Raw genomic sequence first — 18,016 nt, 5'->3', positions numbered from 1 at the left:
TTAAGGCAATGAGTACAACGGCATGAAATAACACGTAAGGCAAAAGAGAAAAGTGCAAGTTACAATGGTACATATAGGCTAGCAGTTTTCATTTGTATGTGCACAAGTCCTCAGCCCTCTCATAACTTAAAATCGACTGTATGTTTATATTTGTTTAGTACGTAAGGTAGATTCCTTGGATTGACCCAGCAACAAAAGAACAACAACTCCAACTGCAGTGACATTTATTACAACTGACTTGTTTAGCATACGTTTGAATGCCATAAATAAATAACAAAACACCATAAATAAACAGAAAATATAACACCAGCGGTAGCAACTTTCAGTTAAAAAAGCTACTCATGCCAGTGCACGTCACAGACTTCATATATGAAAGCTCAGTTCAAATAGCATTTTTTTAGAGCAGCTTTTTAGTCAAAATTTCGTATACCGTACGCCTCCTGAAGTATGGCATGTTGCACTGGTTAAAAGTGATCTCGGCATCTCTTGTGATGTACTCGGCATACATTAAAACGAACATGCCACAGTCACTTGTGTTCGTTTGATTCGGAATGTCCGTGACAGCCTCGCAAGTCCAGCTAGACAAGTCAAGCTCATTCTTTTTCTTGTCTCTGCTCTCCTGCAGGAGGTAATCCTGGAGAATTTGAAGACATTCATCATTCTTGCCACCCATAGAATCATAGTAGTGGAGTGAGCTGTGCCTGAAATCGACGACTGCCAAGCACCAGTGCGTGCCTAAATGAATGGGAATGAGGATGAGGTCGTGTGCAAAAATGTCTATGCGCCTCGTCCAGCGCTTGACCGCACTGTACCCACTGGCACGCAGCTTTGTGTAAAAAAAGCTACTAAACGCATAGACTGCAGGAAGGGCTGACTGCATGCAGCTACGCTCTACAAGCATGTTCATGTAGAAGTTGATAACTGTGTCATTCAGCCAGTTCAAACCTGCAAGCGTCTCCATGTCCCTGCGTCTCACAGTCTGTCTGAAGCCTTCGACAAGTACGGCGTCAGGCGCGGCCCGCTTCAGAGCGTCATCAACAGTAGCTTCCATCTCGGGTGTCAGCTCTGGGAACGTTTCCTTTTTGGCAACCTCTGCTGGGATTTCTTTAACAGAGGGCTCTATGGAGCGTGCGTTTTTGTCTTCACGAATCTGCTCTTTGAAGAATATGCATGCTTGGGCAGATCGGTCCATCTGTGCCAGCCTTTCTTCTGGGTCTTTCATCCATACTGGCGGGAAAAAGTGGCTCGAGGGGAGTTGCGGCAGTTCTGGCGACGCCGCACGTGCCGGTGATGGTGTCGATGACGACAAATTTCTCAATGCAGGAGCATCCGCCATATAGCTTGGCTCTGAGGATGTCGCCCTAACAGATTGCGGCAGACTGGCGGGTTGTTTCAAAGGGCTCTGTTGTCTCAGAAGTGGAGTTCACGAAAAGAACAAAATGCCGGCACATCACACCTAGACGTTTCCAAAGCCTCTGTGGTGCTTGAAGACCGCTGTCCCGATGGAGGCCACTGGGGCTTCGCATCTCTCCAGCCAGTGTCAGTGGCACTAAGGGCCAACGAGGATTTGGCTGTGGATATGAAGGAGAAGACCCCTGAAGCAGCAACACCCGACTTTCCGACCCTCCGGCGGCACAGAAGTCTCGTCGGAGCGGAAATGTTTTCTACTGCTGCTGGCCACAACAATCACATCGTCGTTCTCACCATCCATGCTGCCCTCATTTTTGCGCTTCGTCGCCTGCACGCATGAAGACTGTGCTCAAGGCAAGGCAGCCCAGACAACACCAAACGTCCTGAGGACGTCCTCAAAAGATACAAACGTCCTCACGCTTTCTTACTGTGTCTTTAGGACGTCCTGAGGACGCTGCCTATTCGAGGGTCCTAGAAATGTCATCTCGAGGACCTGATGAGGACCCAGTTACAAACAGACCTTTTTTGTTGATTGCGGTTGTTCCCACTGCTATACGCAATTATTGCGCTAATTGAATCGCGGTAATTAGTGCGCTAACTAAAGCGCACAGGTGAATTCTTGACAAATTTGTGCTTGCTTATATCTACCGCGCGGCTAAACCTCCCGTTTTTCCTTTTTATGAGAAAGAGCGCAACGGCTCGAGTTGGGCTGCGCTGTGCGCTACAGCGAAGATTCACCGCCCGCGCCGCGACGCGTGAACATTCACGCCGCAGCGCATGGTCAGCAGGCGTAGCAGGCGCAAGCAGGCGGGCGCTCGGGCGCGTTGCTTTTTGCACGCGAACGCGCGAGCAGCGGAAGAGCGCACTCAGGTTCCGGAAACGACATGATTTTTTTTTCCAGTTTTTGTTTTGCAGTAATCGAGAGTTGGTCGCGCATACTGTCTGTTTGTTTGTATTATCAGTAAGTTAGAAAACTGTTATACTTTTGAATCTCTTCGGATCTGTCGTTTACATCGGCATCTTTGGGGTAGCCACGAGGGGACGCCACCTTTCAATCGGTCAAGTCCAGTCACTTCAAGCCAAGCCAAGCCAAGCCATGGTATACTTTGGCAGCGAAGTCGCAGAAAAAGTTATGGAGGCGACGCCGACAAAGGTGAGGTGCTTGACGTTCTGCCTTATATTTGTTTTGGAAGGAAAACTTGCGAACTTAGCAATCACCACGATAGGCAAAACTGCTTGTCGCTTGCTCTTGTTTCTATGGCACTCACAGTTTTCTTGTTTTTGTTACAGATGACACCACGTTCGCGCCATTTTTGAGTCACACCGCCAGACAAGGTGGACAAAGCTCTGATCGGCAGCTCCGCCGGGAGAGGAAACTGCGTGTTGACTCCTGTTTTCAGCTGCTGAACTTGGAGCGAAATGGAACTACTAGCAAGGCCATCCACTTCGCGCCAACTGGAGCACCCTGCAACGTGCGTTGTGCGTAGAACCCCTACATCGCGCGAGCCTGGTGCGAAGAACAGGCGCTTGTCAAGCGAACTTGGGACAGACAGTGTAGAAGTCGCTTCTGGTGTGTCATCGGACAGTTACAAGCACTGTGGTGTCGAGGCAGCCTGCTCGTCATGCTCCGTCAGTGATGATTGGTCGGCGTGGGGCTGAGAAGCTGCGGAAGGCATTCCCGGCGTGGACGGTGTTGAAAGAGACATGCTTCGTGCACCCAACTCCAATGACAGCAGGCTTCTGAACTGTATGCACGGCACTTCCACGCAGGGCGGCGTAGGTGATGCTGATGACATCACAGAATTCAGGCAGAAGCTTCAGATTTGGACAGTGAAATCACGTCATCTCACGCCGCGGTGACATCGCTGTTGAAAGTCGTGCTGCTTTTGGTGGAAGTCCGTGTTCACAGCAATAGTAAGTTGTATTGTAACTGCTGTTGAAGCAGAAGCAATAGCATGTTACTGCTGTATACCGCAAGTATCCAGGAAATGTCTTGAAAGAATTGTTAACTTTGTATCGTAGCTTTCTGAGATACACTGGTTGGTCTAGCAAGAGATGTCTGCCACTTTTCACCAAAACTGCTGCCCTTGTCACTTTATATATCCTCTCTCTAAGATGTTAATACAAAATGAAATGTGGTTAAGAACATTTGTCACATCTACTAAGACTGTAAATGAGAAGTTCTGTTTATTCTGTGGCCAGATCATGTGATTTAACAAATTTCATGAAAGGGGAGGAGTATCTTTCCAGGTGAAATTGCTTCTTTAACTTGTTTGTGCTTACTGTAGGAACTGAAATATGTGCATGTAGCCAATAGGAAAAAATTCTGGCTTTACTAAACAAGAATTCAGGATGCTATTAAAGGCATTACATATTTTTAATTGTGGAAATGCTTAGCACATATGCAGTAAAATACAAAAAGCATAAGCTGCTAATGTTGGCCTGCAGGTATATTGCTTTTACCAAGATTGATTCTTTTAGGTTGACACCGAGATGCACCAAGCTGAAGAATCTGAATTTTCTCTCTGAAGCACAAAATGAGCATTGTAGTCAAGTGTAAACAAATAAATATTTTTGCAGTATTATTTTTGTGTTTTGTTCCTGCTAACTTTTCTATACTAACTGAACTGACGCATTATGTGCATTCTACTGAGGTTGCTCAGTCACCCATCATGACACTCTTCCCCTTCCCCAGCGCAGAGTAGGAGGCCAGATATTCAACTCTCCGGCCGACCTCTCTGCCTTTCCAAGCAGTAAACTCATCTGTCATCAGATTCATCGGTCTGAAAACCATCTGAGCCAGTTTATTGAAGACAGCATTTAGACCTGACCTTGTCCGGCACTGGGTATGCTAGAACTTGCTGCCAATTTCCTGCATTGCACACTTCATATGCATGCGGAAATTTACAGCTTGGCTATAGCTTCCAACTGTCGCACTATATTAGCTGTCTACAGTGGCAGCTGTTATTGTTCTTGTTATAGGGGCAGTTAGGTGTAGCTGTACATGTAATGGAGCTTAAATATGAGGAATAGTTCACAATGCTGAATGAACTGCAGCAAGGCCTTCAATGTAGTGTCCTCAATATGTACTAAATTAGTCCTTTGTCGCCCTTTTCAGGACATCCTGAGCATGTCCTAAATTCAGACAAATGTCCTGAAAATGTACTACAAAGGGCCTAGGGTGCCCTTTTGAGGATGTTCTCGAAACGTACTGGGGCCGGACAAAACGACTTGTTGAGACCCATTTGAGGATCATTGAAGGACGTCCTGAGGACAACCAAACATCCCAGTGGAGGCATCCTGAGGACATTTTCAGGATGCCTCAGCGTTGTCTGGCTCAAGGAAGGGTCGATGGCGGTCTGGCCGAGGCAGCGGAGAGCGCGGCTGATGAAGTCCTGCATCGGCTTGCAGAATGCCAACCACAGCCAGCTGTCATGACCTTCCGACATTCCAGCGCTCGGCACGCAAGTATCGTAGGAGCGGAAATAATTCCGGCTGTTGCTGGACACAACAATGGCACCGTCGTCCTCGTCGATCTCACCATCCATGCTGCCGTGCGTCGCTGAAAGTACACTCGGCCGAGTCTGACGACCACCGCAGTGTTTCTTCCGTCTGCGAGCGTTCGGCTAGGGTGGGAAGAACGCGGTGCGCCGCCCATAGCATAGAGTTTCTTACTATTACCTAGAGGGAAAGCTGGCGGCGCTGCACTTCAGCCGCCATGGACGCTCAAAGCATCATGGGGCGGTGAGCTACTTGTTGCAGGACAGTCGTAGTTTTTCGGGAACACAGAGTGTCATTACTAAGACGTTTCATTCCGAAAACGCTGCCCGTGTGCGCGCAGACGACTTTCGCGCGAACGCAGTGTGCAAAAGCCATAGTAGTGAAAACGCGACGACACACGACGACAATAAAAGGTTTTACTCTTCCGAAATGCCATTAAAAAACTTCTTATAGTATTTAAGCAACAACATTTTTTTGAAAACATATTTACCTTTAAAAATGCGCCTCTTAATTACGAAATATTAGTTTTTATAGTGTTCATTACTTGGCCAATAGGAGAGCGAGTCGTCTCTTATTTTGGGCAAACTTTGCACTTAAATGCTTTTCTGCTCGTTCGTTGCAATCATTAGACAAGATATTGAATGTTAGGGCGTTTGTAGTTATCAAACAGGTTTATTTTTCTATTTTTTTTTGGCCAAAAGTTGCAGTTCCGCAACAAGTAGCTCACCGCCCCATGATGCTTTGAGCGCCCATGGTGGTTGAAGTGGTCTCGAGGGGTCGCCATGCAAACTGCCAGCTTTCCCTCTAGGTAATAGTAAGAAACTCTATGGCCCATAGAGAGGGAGGGGGGTGGGGGCGGCAGGGTTGCCAGATGGCTCCGTCCTCTGGTAGCCAAATTGGCCTGCGTAGTAGCCCAAACGTAGCCAAAAGCGAAATTTTCGCGTAGCCCAAAAGTAGCCAAAAATATTTGTTTTTGGGACGACATTTCTTAGGCATATCGAATAAATTTTCAGCAAGAATATTTACATATTAGATTTCTTTCCCGCACATGATGTCTGAGGTGGTGCGCACGGCGTGTTCTTTCCGTTACGTTTCGCATCCCTAATGCGCGCTAACCAGGCGCTAACGAGGTCCTGAAGATGGGGCCGCAGTTCCACTTTTCATGCGCGGCAGTAAGCCATATCACCTGAGGCGGGTGACAACAGCCAGTCTGCACATGGAAAAGAACGGCGGCGCTATATAATGCAATCGCAGCTCTAGATTATAAATATTTCACCTTTTAAATGTTCGCGCGCAGATTAGACACATCGACAGTGAAAATACCTTGCTGTATACTTACGCAGCCTCACATTTCAATTTTATGCATTAAGAGAAAGGTTCTCACTGAGAGCGTCACCTCAAAGCATCTAGCATGCGTCTTCTTGAAGCTACATTCTACAATATGCATGAGCTCAGAATAAATCAAGGATATGTGCCATTAGATGATAATCTCTGTCGATTTTATCTCCAGTCTAACAGCACGTTCACAATAATGCGAAAAACATATTGCCCTTGAATTCCGGCTCCTTTTTCCATTTCTTTTTGTAGTTCCGGATGTACTATCGGCCGGAAAATAAAATGTACCACCGCTCAGGGTAGCGGAGCGGCTGCGGGGCCGTACAGGGGCGCTGTTATCTCGCGCCGCTTAGAGTTACTGCATATGCTACTTTTGGTAGCATATACAGTAACTCTAGCGCCGCTTAAAGTCCCTGGAACTCTGAAAGTACCGCAACCAGCGGGCGGCGCGCGGGCAACATTGGGGTGTTGCCAAAGGTGGTCCAGCGCGGCGAGCGCGTCGTCTGCTAGGCGAAGAAAGTCTCCCTTGCGGCCGCCTTGTTCATCGGTTTTGCGCAAAAATTAATCAATGAAAGTATTCATGATTGAGAGCTTAGATGAGGTGAGGGTTTCGAAAACCTTGAAAGCGTCGCACGACAGCTGCACAGCCTCTCGTATTCTTGAGCCCACGGATGTGAGCTAACAGCGCAAAAAGCAGGCTTGTCCTATCGCTTCCGTGAGAGGTTCGCAAATGCATGTTTTCGGGACCCGGAAAGCTTTAAAGCCGGCAGGCTGCGTACATACGAGCGGGATATAGCAAAACGTTTAGTAAATCGGTTCACTTGGAAGTCTGATGCGTATAAAACGTTCCCTTTACGCTTACTGTTTCCTGCCACCTGTTCTTCCCTCCGTGCGGTCAGTCGCCGGTCGGAGGCTTGTGGGAGGTAGTTGGGCGACCCCAAGGTCGACGAGGGGGCCAACGCTCTAACCGTGCGGCCAGATAGCCAGATAGCATGCGGACGCGCTGTGACTGTATTTCTACAGAGGCGAAGTACAAAAACTCCCGTGCGCAGTGCGATGTAAGTACGCGTTAAATAACTCCAGGTGTCATCAATTCCCCCCTCCACTTCGGCACCCCTCATAGCTAACGTGTCACTTCGGGACGTTAAATTCCGCAATTTATTATTTTTTATTTAAGCCTCATTAGCCAATATCGATGACCAGCAGGGAAAAAAAAATCTCGTAAAGCAACGTCTCCGAAGACATTTATAGCTGTCACACTCACACAAACACAGACCAGCACAGAGACACGCACACGCATGCACACAGACACACGCGGTGCACAAAGACACGCGCGCACACAGATACGCACGCGGACACACGCACTGACAGACATACGCATAAACAGACACACGCACGCTATATTCTAGGCACTATACGCACGCACACAGACACGCGCGCGCAGCACACATGCGCGCACACAGAGAAAGGCGCGCGCACAGACACACGCGCGCGCACAGAGACACGCACACGCACGCAGACATACGCTCAGATAGAGGCACAGACACACGCACACACACACGCACACAGACGCGATACTGAACGTGCTACTTCTTAAAACACGCCGTCCAACCGCCTCGGAAGCACATAGAAGCCATGGAGGAAGGAAAAAGAGAGGAGAGGCCCTTTCCACACAACACCATGGGAGAAAAGTGTGGAGGAAATCACGTGGTTTTTTCGCGATCGGGAGGCCATCTAGTCCGGGCAGCTTAGCAACGGCGTCGTAGTTGCTGCTTGCAAACCGGGCGGTAGCAGACGGCCGCGGCGTAGCATTTGCGGTGCGGCGTAGGCGTACTTTTCTCAACTGCTCGAGTTTGTTTTTGATCGTGCTCACAGGCTGACGTTGGCGCCGTTCACTCATATCTCAGGTGGAATTCGCTGCAAAACTCTCGTTGTTGCGTGCATTGATTCAACGTGCTCGGCGACCACGTTCGCACGGGCATTTCGTCTACTGCGTCACTGCTCGGAGCCGTCGGGAGACTACCGCTGCTCACTGAGGAGCACTCGCGCTGTTCGTTCACCAGTGATTCAATACGCCGTGCGCTAGAGAGGTCGTCGGCGTATTGTGCGGACGTTTCACGTCCTGTGCGTTCAGTGTGCGTGTACCATTCGCGCTCCCGTTTCCATCGGCAGTGAATCCTCGTTGCTATTAGGCGTGTTCTTGCAACGCTCCAGTGATCGTCACTAGTGTTAGTGTAACTGTCATTTTCGTTTTTCGCGATTGCGCTTGTGTGAGCGGCGGGGGCCATGACATGGGCGGAGGGCGATATTTTAAAGGAAGCATGCAGCTGCGCTCACATTGCAGAAACTTATTACCCGCCCGTTTCAAGCGTGTAACGTTTGAAGCGTCTAGCGAGCTCTAGCTTCTGGGACGTGCCGGGCTCAAGTGTATTCGTTCATATCGTGGCCAAGTCTGTGTTTCTGGTCGTGCGCTATGCTTAGACCGGTTTCCTGTTGCAGGTTTGCAATTGCTTTTCTATCTGATCTCATAGTCAAGAAGTGCGAAAAAGGCGAAGCTCTAACTGAATTAGGAGGCCTTTTCTCACGTGTTTATTGTGGCCATGTCCTGTGATTGTGTTTTTTGGGGTAAAAAGTATTTAGTGAAATGAGGACCCACATGTGCGCTGAATTTCATTGATGTCTGTGGTTATGTTGAAGAAAAATAATTTGATGCATTCGATCATTACGTACAATAGATCAACTTTCATTTTATGTGTTGTCATCACGAGTAAAGTGTGCTACTGCAGTGACATTAGAAGCTAGTATTTCATCAAGTAGCGAAAAGCGGTGCGTGCAGCTGCAGCTCTGCACATTAAACATGAAACATGGCATTGAAATGATGCACAACACCGTGAAACTTATACTGCAGCCACTGGGTACTCCAAAACTTTTAGAAGTCTGAAAAGCTACGGTAATATATAATATGCACAATACTAGATCTGTGGATATGTGAAACATGCTATGTTGCCATGCTACAAAGGATGGATTTATGGAGAGGGGCAGTCACATTTTAAACATTTATTTCTTGGACTTTTTTCATTGAGAAAAAGATGTTCAGAATGGTTATCTTGTGTAGAATTTCAGATAAACCCTTCCCTGCTGTCTACTATATGCACTTTGGCCCTCTCCGTTTCTGTCACCTGCGTGAGTGGCTCTTGGAGTTGTGAATCAAAAGTCATTGCTGGCACGGCCACCAATACAACACGTTATGATATTACATTTTGCGTTCAGGGTCAAGAACTCAAACTTTTTAGTATACTTGCCCATCCTCACTGCTGTATACGAGAAAGCATTCCTTGCATCACCAGCCGCACGAAAACATGCTATGAAGATAAGTATAGTATTTATGGCCAATAACAAAGTACTGCAGAATTTTTCCTACCCTCACTGCTGCAGCACAAGGCAACGTTGACATAGCCAGCTTCCCAAACATATGCAGTGGAAGCAGATGGCAACATTCAGCAGCAAGAGCTGCATTAAAAGACAGGTTGAACACTAAGGTGGGGTGTGACCATGCATGGCAGCATTGTTCACGACTCAGCCGAAAGCAGACAAGTGCACACTCATTCAGCATAAAACTGAGAGGTTTGTGCTATCCTCCAGAGAGCGCGATTAAAGTGCGGCCAGTAGCGGCACACTTTTATGCGAGCATAGCATGCAAACAACCCAATATCAATAACCTTGCTCAGGGACCTCATGCATGAACCTCTAAACTCATTCTAGCAAAGAAGGATTTTTTTTTACAAGAGCACATTTGACATGAGCACATTTGACAGCTCTCCACTCAAAAATCATTATGCTCTCAAATAGAAAGTGTTGCAGAGTACCATTCAAATATAAGTCTCGTGCAAGCAAGCTGTACATGAAAGGCTTCCAAGGTAGCCATATACTAAAACATTTCAGGAAGCTTAAGTTTAAAGGGAGTACTTTACACTGCATTAAGGTGGGATAGTTTGTTCGGAAGCTTCATGAAATACACTGTGAGATCCAAGACACACAGCATTAAAAAGAGAAAGAAAAAAGAAAAAAAAGGAAGAAGAAAAAAGGAAGTGCTTTCAGGCAATCGGTATGTGAAATCTCTCAATTTTAGAACGTTCCCCAAAGCTCTTATAAAATTTGACAAAATATTTTTGCAGAAATGACTAAAAAAACCTGAGCTACTGGTGACTATTGCATGCCATACTCAATAAAGAACGCAGCGGCTCGTTCGGTTGAATGTGAAATTTACCGTTGATTTTATATGCGACTATTGTTGCGTATACCTTTATGCATTCGCTGTAGTTTCTACCGGCATCTTGCTTACACCTGCGATTAATTCGATCCCGACTTTACGTATTCATTGATCACACGCGCCCTTAGGTTATTCTAAACTCAAGGTAGACACGTGCGCCGAAGCAGGTGAGTAAAATTCTTTCACAATACAGCCACTACCAGTGGCGTAGGCAGAAGTATTTTTCGGGGAGTGTTATACGTAGCTGGTAACAAGAAAGAGACCCTGCGCTTAAACAATACCTTAGAGATTTTTCTTCTTTAATAAAGGCGAAGGGTTAGTTTTGTTCACTGCAATATCGATATAAAGATACCTATGCACACAGGATCCCGAGAACTTCATTCATAAAAAACATTTATTTTCTCACAAAAAATAACTCATACGGAAAAACGTGGCTATTTACAATATTTTCACATCATATACAAAAACACAAAAGCTTCTGCTCTACAACAAAGTCATCAACTGCAAACAAATGGCATTTGTCAAAACTTCTACCCCGTACATGCAAACCAGTGGGGGCCTGTGCCCATGCGGTAGCACGCTCCTTCGTTGGCTTTGAAACGCGCGTGCAATCGGCGCGGCGGCGAAACGTCAGCATGACGTCAGCCCGGACAAGATGGCGCCAAGCTTGTTTCCGGCTTCACAAAATGTCACGTGACGGCCTCTCTAATTTTCCTTCCTCCAAGATAGAAGCACTGCGCCCCGTCGGCTCCTAGAGCGAGTGGACCATCTATGGAGGCGCCTAATCACGTGATCGCAACTGGCCAATAGGCGGCACGGCGGCGAAGAGAAAACAGCTGCGGTACTTTCAGAGCTCCAGTGACTTTAGCGCCGCTCGCAGGCATCCAGAGTGCCCCGAGTGACGACAAACTTCGCCTTCGCCCTCGCGCGGGGGCTTCTAGCGATTGATAATATATCTAGTGTTGCGTTCAGCTGCTCTGCTGTTGACGGTCCCGACGTAGGGGAGCGAGCATCGCCTATTCATCGAGCACATCGGGCTGTGGCAGATTAGTTGGACAGCCGCAGTCCGTCAAACCGCGGCTGTGTGAAGAAACGAGTCAGAGTATTGTTTTTGGTCGTCCTTTTATATTGCCCTCATGTTGGATTTTACTGCTAATCCCCTGCATCCACCATAGCCGGATTTTAGGCAACACGGTCCAAGACGCCGCATCGGCAGCCACCGTGACAGGCGCTTTTTCACGCCAGTGAGATAACAGAGACGGCGAACTTCTCTGCGGGCGCTGCTTCTATTTCGAAGCTGTCGTATTGGCACTGTCTTCGCAATAAGCTTGATATTCTGTTGAGCAAAACATGTGCAGTTCTTTTTAATTGGGGTCTACGATACGTAGTCTTTGAAGATAATTTTTTTACAATAGTTAAGTCCCGAAGAGATTCTTAGGAAGACGAATCACAAAAATTATTGTCAGTGATGAAATTTATTTGTGAAAGCAGATTAAATATCTCATTGGCATTCTTCAGAGTGACCTTAGTGAGACGAAAAGTTGCCGTCTGCCGCGATGACCTGACTTAGTCGTCTTGGCCGCCCCCAGGTCTGGACGTCGGCGCAGGGCTTCCCATTCCTCTTTGACGGCATGCCAGAGCTGGTCAGCTGTGCTACCACAAAGGCGCCGTGAGAAAAGTTCCTTCTTCATGACTCCCCAGATGTTTTCGACGGGGTTGAGGTCAGCCCCATTAGGCGGCCACGGGAGCTGACGCAAGGCGCAGCGCTGAAGAAGGTCGCTTACAGCACGCGCCTTGTGCACGGGGGTCGGTCGTGCTGGAACGCGTAGAAGCCATCCGGGAACGGTCCGTCCAGGACGCAGGGAATCATGTGGCCGGTAAGGATCTCGCAGTACCTCGGCCCGGTGAAAGAGCCCTCGATCCGCACGAGTGGGCCGAGGCCACCGTGAACACCGGCCGCTGCTGAGCACGTTGTGGGTGTAGTCAGGAAGATACCTGTGCAATGGGCAGCAAAGATGTTCCAACAAACATTAGCATATGTCGGCTCCCACACTTAAATTAAGTAGCGCTAACATAACAAATCCAACACTCTGCTGAAGCTTCTGTTCGGCAGGAAAGAATAACCTACTTCGTATTCGATACTAAATCTACGTCAAATAAAAAAAAAGGCAAAAACGAGGCTGCGCCATATTCTCAATACTACGATGTGTTGCAAAACATACTTCATTATCTGTGAGAATGACAGGTCATACCTGCTGTTGAGCAGGCGCCACACACATGCCCCTGGTCACACGCGTGCAGAATGTGGACTCATCCGAGAAAATCACTTCCCGCCACTCCTCTGGAGACCACTGCTGGAAGGCTCTGGCGAAGCTGAGTCTCTCTTCTCTCTGGTTTCTTGTGAGGTGCGGCTTTTGAGCTGCAACGCAGTTCATTAGACCTGCTTCTCGCCACCTGGATCTAATGGTGTCGCAGGAGCAGCTCATCCCAAGTTCGTCACGAACCTCCCTGGCGTTCAAGAAGGGCCTACGACTACTGCAGCAACGATTAACTCATCTTCTTCAAGCGTAGTACTCCTTGGCCGTCCACGGCGCTCAGCATCGGAAGTTAAGCCGTGTTCGTCCCTGTATGCTCTAAGAATACGGCTCACCGCTGTTCTTGTCCTTCCGGTACGGCGACAGATTTCACGCTGAGGGAACGCCTTCTATGCCCAGTCGCTCGATGCGCCTTCTTTCCTCGATTGGAATCCTTGGTGGCATTCTTGCGATGTACCGAAGCCGATGCAACCGTTCTCGGTTTTATACGTTCTGCGGTTTCCCGTTATCCAGTGGTGACCCTGGATTGAATGTTCGTAATTTACTTTTATCAACGTTATAGGCAAGAGCCTTTACAGTGCGCGCTGCTATCCTGATAACATTATGTCTGGTCATTGGTCACTGAGGGACCACTGAACCTATTTGCAGATGTTTGCAGATGTGCAAAAAAAATTGCAGATGTTTTGCTGAACAGAATATCAAGCTTATTGCGAAGACAGTGCCAATATGACAGCTTCGAAATAGAAGCAGCGCCTGCAGAGAAGTTCGCCGTCTCTGTTATCTCACTGGCGTGAGCGCCCGTCACGGTGGCTGCCGATGCGGCGTCTTGGACCGCGTTGCCTAAAATCCGGCTATGGTGGATGCAGGGAATTAGCAGTAACATCTAACATGAGGGCAATATAAAAGAACGACCAAGAACAAAACTCTGACTCGTTCCTTCACACAGCCGCGGTTTGACGGACTGCGGCTGTCCAACTGATCTGCCACAGCCCAATGTGCTCAATGAATAGGCGATGCGCGCTCCCCTACGTCGGGACCGTCAACAGCAGAGCAGGTGAACGCAACACTAGATATTTATCAAGCGCGACAAGCCCCCGCGCGAGGGCGAGGGCGATGTTTTTCGTCACTCGGGGCACTCTGGCTGCCAGCGAGCGGCGCGAGATAACAGTGCCCCTGTGCGGCCCCGCAGCCGCTCGGCTACCCTGAGCGGTGGTCCATTTTATTTTCCGGCCAATAGTACTTAGGTAGGGGATCGGTGCCGTGCGATTTTATGTTGACACTCCAACTTGTTGAGGACGAGAGATGCGCAGAAATCATAGAAATGTCAAGGGCAGTCGATCTTGCACCTTGGTAAAAAGTTGCTTGGCCCTGGCCGAGTAAAGTTAAATTGTTGGAGTGTGCAAAATCAAATAACTGGCAACCTCTGGCTGTTGATCTGATGCCTCCCCAAGCAGGATGGTGTGCGCTGAAGTCTCCTGTTATGATGTGCGGTGCAGGAGTACTGCGTACGGTATCCTGAAGGCGCTCAACGTTGACACGCAAGGCTATGTACGTGACGATCACTGTGAAGGACAGGTTCACGATCTTGACGGTGGCTGCAACATATTCGTTCCGTGAGTCGGCAGGTAGGGGTTGTTGAATAGAGGTGACGTCTTTCCGGACAGCTAAAAGAACCTTGCTGATGTCAGCGTCGGTCATCGAGTTCTCTACGGTATAGCCTGATAGATTGAGATGGGAATGATTGGGAAATGGAGCTTTGAAAGAAATCGTTGGAAATCAGACAATTGTGAACGAAGGCTGCAGTCATCAATTGGAAGATGGTGGCCTTTTTACGGATGATTTGCAGGCTAGGAAGAGTAGCTGGTCGATTGACTGCTACCGCCATTATGCAAGCAGAGATGAAATCAAATCAAGGATTGCGAGGATGGCTTTCAGCACCGGCGAGGAGTTTGGTGAAAGAAAAGCGCGTACAGCCTCAACAAGCGAGCATAGTAGGGAAATGGCACTGTCAGAGTTTTGGCGAATAGATGCTTTGCACGGGTGGTTTAGGTTGCATACTGCGGCTGCCGTGGAATGTTCACACGTGTGCTCGCTACAGGAGGTGGCTCAACGTTTTGGCGCGGTGGAAGAAGAGGGAATTCAACCACGTCCTGAATGCGCAGGTGACTAACTATGGTTGAGGAGCTTTCTTCACTAGCTATGCATTTTTCCTGTGGCGAATTCCCAGATTTCGTTTTGCTCAATTAAAGTAGTTTTTGCTGACTTATAGTCTGTATTGAGGAGTTCTTGTAGTTGTAGGTGATTTTCTCTGTTTGGTAGGCAGTGCAGAGGAAAAACGTCGCCTCGTGCTGCTTACCGCAATTAGGACAAAGGGGGTTACCACTTGCACATTCATTTCCACCTGGAAGGAAAGACATAACTATTAAGACTAAGGAAAATATAACATTTGAGGAAGATTGAAGACGGTTCACACAAAAACAAGCAACGTTCTTGCTGACAAGAAAAACTAATTCGTTGATGTGGTGCGACGGGGAGGGGAACCACACCGGCCAGTACACACAGTGAGCCAGAGCCATATCCGCGCCCCTGGCAGACGCAGCAAAGGCTGCACACGACCACCTAGCTCTGAAAAAGTGCCCTTGTGTTTGCAGCCCTGAAGGCTTCCCGCAATCGGGAGATACCTGCAACTCGTGCACCTGCAGCTACTCTGCGCACTTCCACCGAGCGCCTCTAGGCTCTAGGGAGGCGATGGCCAATGCCAAGTTTGCCTTCGCTTCAGCGGAGGCGTAGCTCTCTTGAGCGTGGGATATGTGGACATGATCTCGTGTACGCAGGGTAGCCACAGCAGTGCACTTTGGTGCCGAGGTGCACCCTTTGGATTTGTTTTCATCAGATGTACATTTGGCACAGGTTTGGTGGCTGCGACAGCATTGAGAGCCACGGCCGAGTTTGACACCTGAAGCACTGTTTAGGATTTGGAATGTATGGTCTTTATGAATTCAGGAAGCGCCGGGCATTTAAATTCCCTTGGACGTCATGCGGGCGTTTAGGACGTCTTGAGGACGTCCATGGGAGGTCCACTGCCTATCGTGCGCTGGCTGGAGGCAAAGTTTCCTTGTTGTTTTTTTCGGATATTTTTATACGACATCGGTGGCATTCTGGTCTCTAAGACCTTCCTACATTTCCTCTTCAGTGAGAGTCAGGAAATCATTTTCAGGTCGAAATTACAGCTCTGACTGTATTCAGTGATCTGTGAGCACATCATGGAGGCAAGGATGTCTCCAAATCTAGGTCACTATGGAAGTTTGGAGTATTGTACATTACTCGGATCACAAGGAGAGGGTTGCGCCACTGGCTGCAGTGGTTTCATAATCTTGTAACCATAAGGTCTAAGGCATCGGTGAGACTTTTAGACACAATGAACAGTGAAATAATTCGAGCTTGTTTTTCTGATATTTCACGTACTATGTGCGTACCGCATGGTACCTTGGGAAAACTTTTGTTTTTTGAAAGAATTAAGCTGTTCCTTCGGTCCACCCTCATTTTTGAGGGCGATAATGTGATGCATGCATGGAAGCCATGGATAAAGAATTGTTTTGTTTGGCCAAAGGGCCAGCTAGCCGCCCACCACGGAGCCCAATGAAGGGACGGCACAGGAAATTGCACGCAAGCTATGCCCATAGACAGTGTTTGCATTTGCGTCTACAGCATATGCTGTCGACGCCATGTGTGTTGGTAAATTGGTTTCTGAGGAAATAAAACGGCGCAATTCACATAACTCGGTGGAAACTTGAACTGCAGCGTAAGATAAGGGTGGAAGGTGGGAGTGAAAGAAGAAAGAGGTGCGTAGTGAAGGTCTCTGGAATAATTTCGACCACCTGGGGATCTTTAACGTGCACTGACATCGCACCGCACACGGGCGCCTTTTTGCGTTTCGCCTCCATCGAAACGAGGCCGCCGCGGTCGATGGGGTTCGAACTCTGGTACTCCTGCTAAGTAGACGAGTGCCTTAACCACTGAGCCACCGCGACTGCACGCCATATATGCTACACTCCAAATATAAAAATATGGCGTAACCCAGGGTAGTTCCACACACGAGGTTAACCCTATAGCCACCCATGCAAAATGAAAAGGCAAGAAAAGAAGAGGAGACAGGACAGCCAGTTGTGCCCCTGTGTGGGCATACGTACCATATTGTATTAGGATAACAACAGCAACAACAATAAGACAGGTGAAAGATGAAGCGAAGTGCAGGAAAAGGCGACTGCCGATTTCCCCCGGTCGAGCCAGGACGAAGGTGTCGCGTCTATGGGAAGCTGGAGCCAAAGTGGTTTGTTGCTTCTGCCGAGGGGCCTTAATAGTCCAAATGCTAGGCATCGGCTCAACTGCCAAGATCTTTTCCCCGGAGATGGCTATATATCTAACGTACGACTAGGCATGAATACTCGCGTTCGTGGTGGCGCACTGCTCACCAAGATCCCACAGAAAAAAAATGTTTCCTTTGCCTGTGGGTTATGGAACTGAAAATTATACCATTTTCCAGCTGTATGTCATTAAATTCTAGAGGGTAAACTCTATTTACAACTAGAAGTCATGTCCAGCTGGAGTATTTCTTGCTTTCAGCTAGAAAATTTCTTTTTTCAGCTAGCTCCAGCTGAAAAGTTTCTATTTCCAGCTAGAAGTCCATATGAAAGCGCCTTTAACTCGATCACCAACACCTGCATATGTTGCAGATGCCCCTGTGAGGCCGAGAGGCCTGTCAGACTTAATCATCGTTTCACAAGCTAATTTGCTTAGGAGCAGCTTCAAGACAAGCATGAACTCACAGTTTCTTCTTGAGGTGAAGAATCTCTCCCAACTCTCCCAACCTGACACTATTGCCGAGACATAGTGGGCATACTTATTGCTTTAGAACGCAGTGAAAGGCAAGCACGGACTATCCTTACCACAGTGAACCAGTCAAACGCTGTACAACTGCAGCAACCCTGGGCCAGTAGTACTTCTGGCATATCCGCGCCAAAGTGCGGGAAAAACCCAGGTGACCAGAAGATGGGTCATCATGGCACGCCTGCAGGACTTCGTCGCGCAAGGCCGCGGGTACGACGAGCAGATAGACAGGTTCCGTCGGGTGGTAGTTTTTCTTATACAGAACGCCATCGCGCAAACAGAACGACGACAGTCCACG

The 18,016-nt window shown here is 48.2% G+C and overlaps 1 protein-coding gene across 1 annotated transcript; it reads right to left on the bottom strand.

The window, feature by feature from the left end:
• Positions 1-207: 207 nt before the first annotated feature.
• Positions 208-2,257, bottom strand: LOC149355012 (sentrin-specific protease 1-like). Its single transcript, XM_089577575.1, has one exon. The coding sequence runs from the start codon at positions 1,334-1,336 to the stop codon at positions 398-400; it is 939 nt and encodes a 312-aa protein (XP_089433701.1). The 5' UTR covers positions 1,337-2,257; the 3' UTR covers positions 208-397.
• Between the last annotated feature and the right edge of the window lie 15,759 nt (positions 2,258-18,016).

The sequence above is a fragment of the Amblyomma mixtum genome, chromosome 3 (assembly GCF_055824585.1).
Source record: "Amblyomma mixtum isolate Tamu chromosome 3, ASM5582458v1, whole genome shotgun sequence".
Lineage (NCBI taxonomy): Eukaryota > Metazoa > Arthropoda > Arachnida > Ixodida > Ixodidae > Amblyomma > Amblyomma mixtum.
The sequence above is the reverse complement of the archived record's forward strand: the minus strand, read 5'-3'. Positions and strand labels throughout refer to the sequence as shown.